This window comes from Vombatus ursinus, unplaced genomic scaffold (assembly GCF_900497805.2).
Source record: "Vombatus ursinus unplaced genomic scaffold, bare-nosed wombat genome assembly UNPS02015175.1, whole genome shotgun sequence".
Classification (NCBI taxonomy): Eukaryota; Metazoa; Chordata; class Mammalia; order Diprotodontia; family Vombatidae; genus Vombatus; species Vombatus ursinus.
The window spans coordinates 17399134-17411144 of record NW_020954953.1 but is presented as its reverse complement, the minus strand read 5'-3'; the positions used below and the strand labels follow the sequence as shown (position 1 = coordinate 17411144).

Genomic DNA, 12011 nt, shown 5'->3' with positions numbered 1-12011 from the left:
TCGCCATCAGCACTTTCTGCTCCAGCGTCTGAGTCTTTAATTAAATACTAACCAAATACTGTAAGCTCGAGATCCTTCCTTGCTTTTCCTAGAGACAGAAAGGGATTCAACCAGGAAACTGTAGAGTGGAGCAGGAGCTCTCCCATGGACAGTTCTGTAACCTGTATTGTCATAAAAAAATTTATATATACACAATGACACTCAGCTTTATTTTGTCTTCCTTTGAATGACCAATTGCACTTACATGCACACTGTCATGCCCTCTGTAATAATTTAAGACTTAAGATTGGTGCCACAAATATGAAGGTGTTTTAGAAAATATATGGTGAGTGATAGAAGACAGGGACCAGGCCTGGGATTTCGTTACTATAGTGAACTCCCAGACGAGGAGATTCCCTCTACCAATGCAGGTCAACACCTCCTCTGCTACATACAGAATTAGAGAATATTGAGCTGATATAGGAAATAATCTATGAAAGTATTTTCTTCTATTTTGGTATATCACAAAGTTTATAATCTATAAACCTAGGAGATGAGTCTTATGATGCATGTATATCATCATTAATAAGACTGCAGCGTCCATGCTGACCCTTTAAAGCATAGTCCAGGATCAAGTGCATTTATCCTCTCTAATTCATAAACCTCTGCAGGCCTATTAACAAAAATTATGAAGCCAGGAACAGACAGAATTAGGACATTAGTGTTTTTAAAACTCCTGCTGGCTTCCAAATGGTCTCTTTCCCCTTAGGCCGTTTTGTTCCCTGTCAGAAGGTTAAAAGCAGGGTTATATAAAAAGAGCTATGTACCAACCAGAAAAGAGCACAGAAATGATATCCAGAATCTCAGAATTGGAAGGAACCCAAGAAGTCATCTAGTCTGACTTCCTGCCCAGTGCATCCGTTCCTCCAGGGATGAGAATTCACTACCTACTAAGGCAGCCTCTTTCATTCCTATTCCTGCCCTCACTGCTGAACTATTTATTCTTCCTTACCTCAAGCTAAAATCCTCTTAAACTGTCAGCCTTTGCACCCACTTCTCTCCCCTTCACTTTTAGGCACCATGGTAGGCACCATTTCAAATTAAATTAAGGATCACTGTCTTCATTCGTTATACAAACCTTAAAAATAAGCAGGTACCCCCCTTCCCAACTGCCCTGCTTAAAAAATTAAGCCAATTGAATGGATGTCAAGGAAAAGATGTCAAGGAGAAGCTGGTAAAAATTTCTGTTTCTTTACAATCACCTCCCCATATTCCCTTTGTAAGCTTGCCCTAATCTTTCCATTCTATCTTCCATCAATTTCTTGTATAATCTCCTCATCCTCCTAGGCCAGTCTACCCAAAATGCACCTTTCATGCTTTCCTGATTTTTCTTAAACAACTCCCATAGCTTAGAATGGCCTCCTCCCTTCTCTGTTCTCTAATTCTAAGCCATCTTAAGCCCTAACCCCTAGTTCTATGAAGCTTTTCCCACTGCCCCAGCAGTCCACCCTGATTCCTCTATACTCTGAATTCAATTACTACTTTGGACTGTTATTTATTTTTCTATGTGGATATAGCTTAGCTCCCAAGTTATGTTGTTGTAAACACAATGGGGCAAAGGACTGTATTCTACTTCTTTGTGTCTCCCACAGAGCTGGCACACAGAAGAAACTCACTAAGTGTTTCTGACTGATTGTTAAACAATACAATATTTAGTCACTTCACCCCTTGTCAAAAATCTTCAGTGACTACCTGCTGTCTCTCAAATCCCTTTGCCTAGAATTCAAGGGTCTCTATAATCTCGGGCTATTCTATCTTTTTGGCTTCATCTCATACTACTCCTACCCCATTCTCTGTGCTCAAACTGAACTTTGCTATTGTTGGTCAGTCATTTTCGGTTGTGTCCAACTCTTTGTGACCCCATTTAGGGTTTTCTTGGCAGAGATATGGGAGTGGTTTGCCATTTCCTGCTCCAGCTCATTTTTCAGATGAGGAAATGGAGGTAAACAAGGTTAAATGAGTTGCCTGAGGTCACACGGCTAGTAAGTGTTTGAGGCCAGATTTGAACTCAGGATGATAAGTCTTCCTGGCTCCAGACCCAGCACTCTATCTACTGTGCCACCTTGTTATACCCCATGCATTCACATGCCTAAAGCTCTGTTCACACCCTCCCTTACACCTTACTTGTCCTTTATCTGTTGTACTTCTCCCTGTCTTTTAAAGTCTAACTCAAATATTAAATCCATCCTTGAAACCTTCCCAGATTCTCCTAGTCCATAATCAACTATTCCTATTATACATCCCCAAAGCACTTAAATGTGCACCTCTGTAATGTAACTTAATTTTCAGTACAGTATTTCTGTATGTCATGAAAGGCAATGTAATGCAATAGATGGAAAACTGGCCTGAACAATAAAAAGACTCGTCTTCATCCCAACTCTGCTACCTACGGGCTATGTGACCCTGGGCAAGGAAGTTCATTTCTCAGTTCTAAGACTAGCAATTGGAGAGAAGATGCTGCCCTACCTAGATACAGGGAGTTTTCTCATTGGGAAATCCCTATATCACTGACGTCCTAGGTCCAGGCCCTTTTGCTCTATGTCTCCTATCTCCCTATTGAACATGGTCTAAGAACCATGAGGGCGGGGAACTAAGTGTTGTATCTACCCCAGTACTTTGCCCCAGCAGAAACCTAATAAATGTCCACTAAACTGAATGTTTAGTAAGAACCTGCTAAATTACATTCAGGCTTAAATTACATTGTTTCTCATTTGCATTAAGATCATGATATGCAAAGATAAATAAGAAGGTGATTTTATTGAAATAAAATTTTAAACCTTGGAATATGCAAAGTCTAAGATGTATTTGAAAAGGAAGCTTCATTGCTTTCCTTTTATATAAACTGATAATAGACTATTGCAATTGCAATCTAACCTTTTCTGGGAGGTCAATTATAAATCAATTTACAAAAACTTCCCTAATTCAGTCTGAGATGAGATGACCTGTCAGGCCTCTGTCAACCCAAGGAACCAATGATTCTCGACTGCCCCTCATGCACAAATACAATACATGAGAGAATCCCGAAGCCTTACCTCCTTCTCTGTCCCACTCTGCTCTGCTACGAGCTGGTCAAACACCGTGCCATAGTCTTCATATATTTTCTGCATTTCATTGATATGACTTGCTACCTTTTCCATTGCCTTCAGTGCTTCTGCAACATTAAAAACAAATGCCATTTATCTTTTGTATATCACTAATGAATTACCTTATTGTATGTGTATGTTTTTAAAGCCATCTACAGTCATAATGTGAAGGCTCTAAAAGTAGCCAAGAATAAAGACTAATGATAGTCCCAACACAGCAGCATTAGTCTGTCTTACCTCTTGGTGGCGCTCTGCAGTTTCTCAAATCACACATTTTCATCTTGAACCACTAAACCAAGACACTTCTTGTGCATTAAGATGAATTATAAACATATCTCATAACCGATCCAATTCCAAGAATCTGCCATTACACTTGTGATCCACACAGCTTTAAAGACTACCATTGGGGAACATGGGAGAATTGGCTTTGCTTAGATGTCTCTTCTACTTATAAACTCACTCTCCTTTATGTCAAAGGGAGCTGCGTACATACTATTTGCAATCAATGGCATATATTTATAAGCTCTAGAGCTCTGAAGTCATACAAAGTGATAAAAACTGGGAAGAACATGCAAAAAAGCATAAGTTTAGCTGTAAGTCATGAGACAAGAGAAGAGACTCTTGCTTGCTCTTATCAAACAAGGATAACTCTTTACATCTCCACAAGATGGAGCCTGTCCCAGCATTTTGGATCAGGTGAATGTGAATACAATACAGAGAGGAAATCCCATCGACTCAGTAGGCTGCCTATGTCTCTATCATCACAGGTTCAAAAAATTATTTCTGGAATGTTACCAACATTTCTAAAATTGTAGCAGTACCTAAAAACTAAACAGATTCACAGATAATTTTGGTGGGGAGGGAGAATACAGGCACAAGGATGAGGGCAGAGAAAAGTCACATAGCTGCATGTCTTCTTTTCCTTTTGTAAAAGCACATTGATATGAGAACGTGGTCTCTTACCTGTCAGGTGATAGTGTTCCTCGCTCTCATTGTCTGTCAAGGACACTAGCTCTTTGAGCAACAGAGGGTACTTCAGAACTCTCTGAACAGGCTTGATGAGGTAGGACTCCAGTGTGGAGGCATGCTGCTTCGTAGGGTTTCGGGCATCCAAGAATGCCTTGAATGCTTTGTCCGTTTTAGCTGTAAGTCATGGGACAAGAGAAGAGACTCTTGTTCGCTCTTATCAAACAAGAATAACTCTGTACAACTCTATGCCTTTATCATATCGTGTATCCATGTATGCCATACCTCACCCAATTAGCCCGTAAGCAACTTGGGCAAGGATGTTGCCATGTTCATAATAATAAATGTTTCCTGAACTAAACTGGTGGATGAATTTAAGTAGTAGCCTCCCCATTCTAGTACTTACTGCTATTTTTTAGTGTTTGGTATACTTTTGTGTTTTCAAATTCATTAACTCGATATTTGATTGACTCTAATATGTCCTCTGGTGAAAAAAATAATCAATCCATAACTGCATCACAGCATCCAGTCAGCAAAGTCTCAACATCTGAATTATTGCCATAAAAGACATCTTAACAGGGGTGCCACAAAAGTAAAAAGTAATGAGTGAAAACCAAATTCTTCAGATGGTTCAAGCATGGAAAATTTGCCATCTGGATTTTAAATAAATAAAAAGTAGGAAAAAAAAGGTATTTTCATAGAGAAATTAATAAGTAAATAGAAAAAAAGTTTACTGAGACACAAAAATTATTTCCTACATTAGTTTACTCCCAAGAAGGATTCAGGTGGGAAAATAAAGACCCACACATTCTTTTGTATTTCCCCTGTCCCTTGGCATAAATGACTACCTGAAAAACACCATTCTCTCCCTATAAAATATTGAGTAAATGAAAATATATTTGGCCTTTGAAAAGGAAAGTCTTCATAAGAACTGACATAGAGTGGGCTGGACGTAAGTTTTTTCCAAACAGTTCTGACAAGGAACTTTTCATTATAATGGAAAACCAGACTTCTTGCTTTTAAAGAATATCTCTGTAAGTTCTGATTTTAAATTGCTCATACATGAGATTTGGGGTTAACATGACTTCCTATCCTGAACGTTTGGGTGGGAATTTAGATTAAGATATGGTTTAAGTAATGGGAACATGAAGAAGGAAGACCAATATAAACATCATTGTCGAACAGAAAACAAATATTTTTAGTTATTAGCTGCTACCTGATAATAATAATTGTCCTTTGAGTAGAAGCTAATTGGAAATGTTCTATTCAATACCACTTTCAAGACTAAAGCCACGGGCCAATAAAGTCAGTGTGCATTACTATGTGCCAGACACTGTGTTAAAAAGTGGGAGTACAAAAAGAAATGAAATGATAGCCCGCATGTAGTTTACATTCTGATTGAGGAAAGACTCCACATAAAAAGAAGTAAAAAAAATTGGCAGCAGGGGTGGGGGGGTGGGGGAGGGTAAGTTAACAGAGTAAAAGATTAAGTCCATAAGGATATTACCTACTTTCCTTGCCACATCACCTTCCATTTATCACATCAGCAAAATAAAGGAGTACATAGGAATATTGTCCAGAATTGCCACTTACCTCGCTCTAGAACTTTTTGTACTTTGATATGATTGGCACAGAATCCACTGTACAATTTAAAATGGTCTGCATAATAAAGGAAAGAACCTCCAAGGGAGAAGAGCAATTTCTGAGGGGAGGAAAAAAAGCAGAATATATTAGAGCACTTGTTTTTTTCCACAGTAAGATTAGGTTTAATTAGCATTAGTAGGATACGATAAAGTATTTGCTCAGGATGGATAGTCAGCCTAAAAGTATAGTTGCAATATTTGGAGAAGTGGTCTAAAGTAAATATCTAACATCTGTGTGTGTGTGTGTGTGTGTGTGTGTGTGTGTGTGTTCACAAATCATTTAGAGATACTCATCCAGTCTGTGGATTAATTAAGCCCTGTTCTGTTTTTCCCTCCTAAGTACTGTTGCCCATTTTTTCAGGCAGTTCAGTACTCATTAGCACCTCCAATGGAAGAGCTACTTTTTACCTATTCTAATAAAGATTTCAGTATGACTGTAGTCATAACAAAATAGAGATTTTAATTATTCATGTAAATCCTTGTCTTTCATGCTATAATAATGACTTTAAGGCTTAAAATCTTGTGAAGTAGGCAATATAGGTATTTTACAGATAAGGAAATTAAAGCCCAGAGATTCCAAAGTTACTTGCCCAGGGTCATACAGCTGGTAAGAATCAGGACTCTTTCCACTACACCATGCTGCCTCTCACACATTTCTTTTTAAAGCTCACATTTTTGTCCAGGATTTTCTTTAAGGCTTACAAACCCCTTTATTTTGTCCAGTATTTCCCTAATCTTCACAACAACCTTGTGAGAGAGGTGCTATTGTTATTCTCATTTTAACACATGAGGAAACTGAGCCAAAGTGAATTGCCCAGAGAGTCATGTGAGCTGGCAGTGTCTAAAGCAAGATTAAACTCCAGCCAAACTATCCATCATTCAATCCAGTAGGATAGGTGATAGGATAGGGTGGGGTTTTTTTTCCTATTTTTTCCATCAAACTCACCTAATCCTGGCTACTGTTCTGCCTAACAGTTGTACCCAAATTGCAGTGGACCCCATTCCAACTCCATCGCTTATAGCAGGTACGAGGCTTTAGTTGAGTCATTTGGCTTTTCTGGGCTTCCATTTCCTCATCTATAAACTGAGGGCATTGGCAAGGTTCCTTCCAATTCCAAAATGAAACATAAAACCTATACCACCTTTTAGATGGGGTCGTATGGAAACCTTTTCAGAAAACATAAGATGCTATAAAAACATGTCTTCATTTGAGAATTCTCTACAGGCATCCCACTATTTTCCATTACAAGAGCAAACCCAAAATACTCACTCTGAACTGGGAGGGAGTTTCAAGTATGTTAAAGTCAGAGGATGAAGAAATGCCATCCTCCAGGGTCTCCAGGAACACCTTTTGAAACTCTAGCATTTCTGGCAAACTTCCAAAAAGGGACTCCATCTGCAAAGAGGGCAGAATTAGAACAGAGGATAGAACATGAGTATTTAAATACCACACAATAGGTGTTTAGTGTTGGTTGAATTTAAGTGAAAGAATAATTGCTAATCTCTCCATTTCAGTAGATGCAATTTCATTGGTATAAGAAACTCCCAGTAAGGAAACTCCCTTTGCCAATGCGGATAATCACCTGCTCTTCAATTTACAGTATAGAGAGTTCCCTGGGAGCACCATGAATTAAAAGATTTGCCCAGGGTCAGCCACTGTGTCAAACTCAAGATTTGAACTCATGTCTTAGTGACTCTGAAGCTGACTTTCTATCCATTATATCACACTGAGTCTCCATAATCTTGATACTTTATATTTTCAAAATCCACCACTGACTTGTTTTAATTTAATTTTATCTAATATTTGTTAAGTACCTACTATTTCACAAGACCTCATACCAGATAACATATCATTTGGTGAAAAACTGATTTAACTATATCCTGACATCCAAAGAGGGAAATTTATTTTATAAATTACAAAATAACATGTAATTTATAAATTATAAATATAAATTATATTTTAATGAATACCACAAAGTACACCTTGATAGAGATATAACCCAATGAATAGCTGAAAATCGAATTCTGGGTTAGAATACATGTTAAATATATCCTCAGTGAAATAATTTGTCCCTCAAAAACTGTTTAGGCCAACATCTTACACCATATATACCACAAGGAGTTCCAAATAGATACTTGTCAAATCATTTAAAAATTGAGAAGAAACTGGATGGTGGTATCTTTCAGCCAGGATAGCTGAAGCAAGAAGGCACCCAGAGGGAGAGACAGGAGGCAGTATGTGCCAGACAAGTCAAACCACCAGCATCACCCTAATGGAGACAGCCCAAGACCCTTGGGAACAACAGTGGCCCCCAAACCACCAGACCAACTTCTAGCCTAGACCCAACAGCTATTGTGGGGAAAAATTATTGTGAAGAAATGTTCCATCTTCCTCATCACCATTAGCAACAACTGCTGACTAACTGCCACTAACAGGCAGAAAGTCCCAGGAGCCCTGGGAATGGCAGCCATTTCTCTTGCGGAAAAGGGGCCAGCCATCCCCACCAACTGCCCCCAAACTAACAACTGCCCCAAACATGGCAGGCAAGGCAGCCTAGCTGAAGCAGGAGAAAGATGAGGCAGCAAATACCAAGCAAGTCCAACCAGTACTACCACCTTGACCAACATCTCCTCTCAGATCCCACTGGGAACAGCCCAGGACAGGAACCCAACAACTAGGAGGAGAGAAATGTTTGAAGCCCATTGCCCTCAGCCACCATCCTAGGAAACACTCCCTATGGAGATGCAACCTAGCAACTGTTCCTACAGGTACTAGAGCCAGAGCTCTAAAGACCCAGAAAAGAAAGTTCTGGCCATAAAAGTCCTTGGCATTGTCAAATGGCTCAACCTCAGAAATTATGAGTTTATCAGTAGAACTGGCATTCAAGAAGATGCATCAACATCTGCTTTGTCACTCCATTCTAAAAACCGTAGGGCTTTTGCAACTGAGCTGAATTTTTCCATATCTGTGTTATAGCCAATCAATCAATAAACATTTATTAAGCACCCACAATGTGCCAGGCACTGTGCTAAGTAATGGGGATACAAAAAGAGGCAAAAGACAGTTGTGGCCTTCAAGTAGCTTACCATCTAATAGGGGAAACAACATGCACACAAATATATACAAAGCAAGCTATATATAGGATAAACGGAAAATAATGAATGGAGGGTGGGAGGGAGGAGGCACTAGAATTAAGAGGGGTTATAGAAAGCTTCCTGTATCATCCATTAGAATATAAACACCTTAAGAGCAGGGAGGACCTTCTCTGTCACTAAAGTTTAGCACAGTGCTTTGTATATAATAAGTGCTTAATAAATGCTTTATTCATTCATTCAACTATGGCTAGGAGTAAAATTCTTACCCAAGTGTGAGAAGAGATGATTCTGATTACATGAAATTTAAAAACTTTTAGATGATCAAAATCTAATTAGCTACAAATATTCTACTTGGGAAAAATATTTGTACCAAATATCTCTGATAAGAATCTAATGTCCAAAATTAACACACATATGAGGACCAGGGCTCTGTGGAGACTTCTAATTTCAACATCTGATATGTAGCTCCTCTGATAAGTATCTGCCTGGGATCAGATTTAATAAAAAGTCAGGGGGTGACGACTGTGTTGTGATACCATAGATAAACAATGTGAGGAATTCTCACCTCATCTTGAGTAAGAAATGTCTCATTCTGAAGTGGTTCTAAGTATAATTCAAAAAGGCAAGTCAGATCCTGAAAGACAAAAACAAAAATCACTTATTTTTTTTAATCTATGCCACAAATAAAAACCAAAAAACATCAGACTACTCCCACAGTTCCCATGGGATCCTCTTTCCCCTTCATTTTGGGCTACTCTCACTAGGAAATTTAGGCTTCTACCTTTTTATATTTCTTGACATTAAATTTAGTTGTTACTTCTCATCTACCTGACAAAAAATACACTCAACTGTCTGCATTCAAATTCTTGAAGAGGTTGCTGAATAAGGTGTGTTGTTGACACAGATATGATCTCTGTTTACACTAGCCAAACAGAACCTTGGAAAAGCAGATTCCAAATGAGCCAGCAAGTTAATAACACACCCACTCAGGGAAACGTCGGCCACAGTTTCGCAACCTAAGGACCATGAATCTGTTTGTTGTTGCTGGTTTTTAAAAAATATTTTAATAACAGTATTTTAATATAATTGGCTTCTTAATAATCAATCCTATTACAAAGTAGCTAGATGGTACAGTGGAAAGAGTGCTGGGCTTGAAGTCAAGAAGACGAGTTCAAATTTCAGCCTCAGAAACTTACTAGCTATGTGATACTAAATAAGTCATTTAACCTCTGTCTGCTTCAGTTTCCTCAATTGTAAAATGGAGATAATAATAGCACCTACACCCCAGGGTAATTCTGAGGATCAAACTAGGTATCTGTAAAGCATTTAACATGTACTTGGTACACAGTAGGTGCTTAACAAATGTTCGTTTTCCTCTTTTCTTTCCTTCCTTTATACCTATGTATTTTGTTTTCTGCATTTAAAAACATTATTCTGAGGAAGAATCCATACACTTCTCCAGACTGCCAAATGGGTTCATGAAATAAAAAAGTTTAAGAACCATTGGTCTAAAAATTAATCATCTTTATTTTCTCTAAGAGCCCAGCTCTACTTTATGCCTCCCTTGCATCAGTGAGAGCTGTCTGAGGCCCAGCACAGGGGGTGGGAAAGTGGAAAGAATGGGGAAGCTGGAAAATGTGGTTAACAATGTGGTTTTAAAAAGTAAAAAGTATTATAAATGCCCCAAACACTGGTGACATCCATATCCCAACACAAATAAAATTGCCAGAGTCAAGGGGCAAACCCTTTTGTATTACCTACCATTTGAAACCTCACACAAACAGCCTAACAGCACAGATAAGCTGAAGTACTTTATGTAAGGACTCTATGTTAAATAAGAGGAAAGCAAGATACTGACAATCAATATTGGGATGAATCTTTTGTTTCACATTAATTTTATTTATTCATAAATGCTAGCCAAGGAAGGTGAAGATTATCGATCTCAGATGGGTCACAAGAGATGAATTCTTCAGTCATGACGATTCATTTTAACAATGTTAGAGCTGGAAGACTGAAAAACACATTTGGTTTCAGACTATTTTAGGGAACATATCTAGACTAGGAGTTCTTAACTTGGGAGCCATGAACTTTTAAAAAATATTTTATAACTATAATTTAATATAAGCATTTCCTTTGTAATCCTATATTTTTAATTTATTAACGTGAAAACATTCTTAGGAGCCCCCTAAGTTTCACCCAATTGCCAAAGGGATTATTGATGACTCAAAGAGGGTTAAGAATCCCTGAGCATTATACTCTAATCCCCTTATTTTACACATGAAGTAACTGAGGCTAAGTGAGAAGAAATGACTGTTAGAACTACAATAACAAGAATCTATGGTCAGGATTATGGGTCCATAGGTTTCACACAAAGGTGAAACACCTCTCTCTCTCTCTCTCCCTCTCTCACACACACACACATACATACACACACACTCACCTACTCTACTGCAACACCCATATTTTCTGATAAGGAAACTGGGGCCCAGAAAATCTAAGGGCTTTGCCTAACATAATACTTAGGGGTAGAGACAAGATTAGAACGATGTCTCGACTCCAATGACATAGCAAAATAAGAGTATACTTGTAGTCACACAACTGTCTAAGTTCTGCTGCTGACCCTTCCTCCCTCTGAGACCTTATTTCCTCATCTAAAGGAAGGGGACCAGATGTTCTCTGAGGCTCATTCTAGCTTTAACATTTTATGAGTCTACAGCTGTATGGCTCAGCTGTGCCACTCAAGCCTGCTTCTCTTTCTGTAAAATAGGGGTGGTCCTACCTGCCTGACCTACCTCCTAGAGTTATCAAAGGGAATCACATTAGATGCTACATCAAAAGTGTTTTGCAACTATCCAGTGCCATATGATGTAATAGCTAGCATTTATATAATATTTTAATAACTTATTTAATATTTTATTTGCAAAGCACTTTATGTGTTACTGCACTGCATTCTTACAACCCTGTGAGGCAGGAGACATGATTATTCCCAATTTTTAGGTGAGGAAACTGAGGTTGTGAGAGTTTAATTCACTTGCTCAGAGTTACACAGCTAGTAAATGGCTGAAGCTGGATTTGAACTCAGGTTCAAGTGTAAATTAAACATATTAGAGAAGGGAACTAGATAAGGTCTAGACTTATAATTTCATTGACACAAGGAACTCCCAGGTGAGAAAACTCTTACTAA

General features: G+C 38.4%; 1 protein-coding gene across 6 annotated transcripts in view; it reads right to left on the bottom strand.

The window, feature by feature from the left end:
- The window catches only part of LOC114031505 (T-lymphoma invasion and metastasis-inducing protein 2-like), a 288383-nt gene that overhangs the window by 15098 nt on the left and 261274 nt on the right, over positions 1-12011 (bottom strand). For all 6 annotated transcript variants that reach the window (XM_027846610.1, XM_027846611.1, XM_027846612.1 and 3 more), the window contains 6 exons: positions 9393-9461; positions 7002-7127; positions 5682-5790; positions 4086-4265; positions 3072-3190; positions 53-161 (listed from right to left, as the gene is read on the bottom strand). In XM_027846610.1, the coding sequence (XP_027702411.1) occupies positions 53-161; positions 3072-3190; positions 4086-4265; positions 5682-5790; positions 7002-7127; positions 9393-9461 (712 nt within the window). The remainder of the gene's footprint in view (positions 1-52; positions 162-3071; positions 3191-4085; positions 4266-5681; positions 5791-7001; positions 7128-9392; positions 9462-12011) is intronic.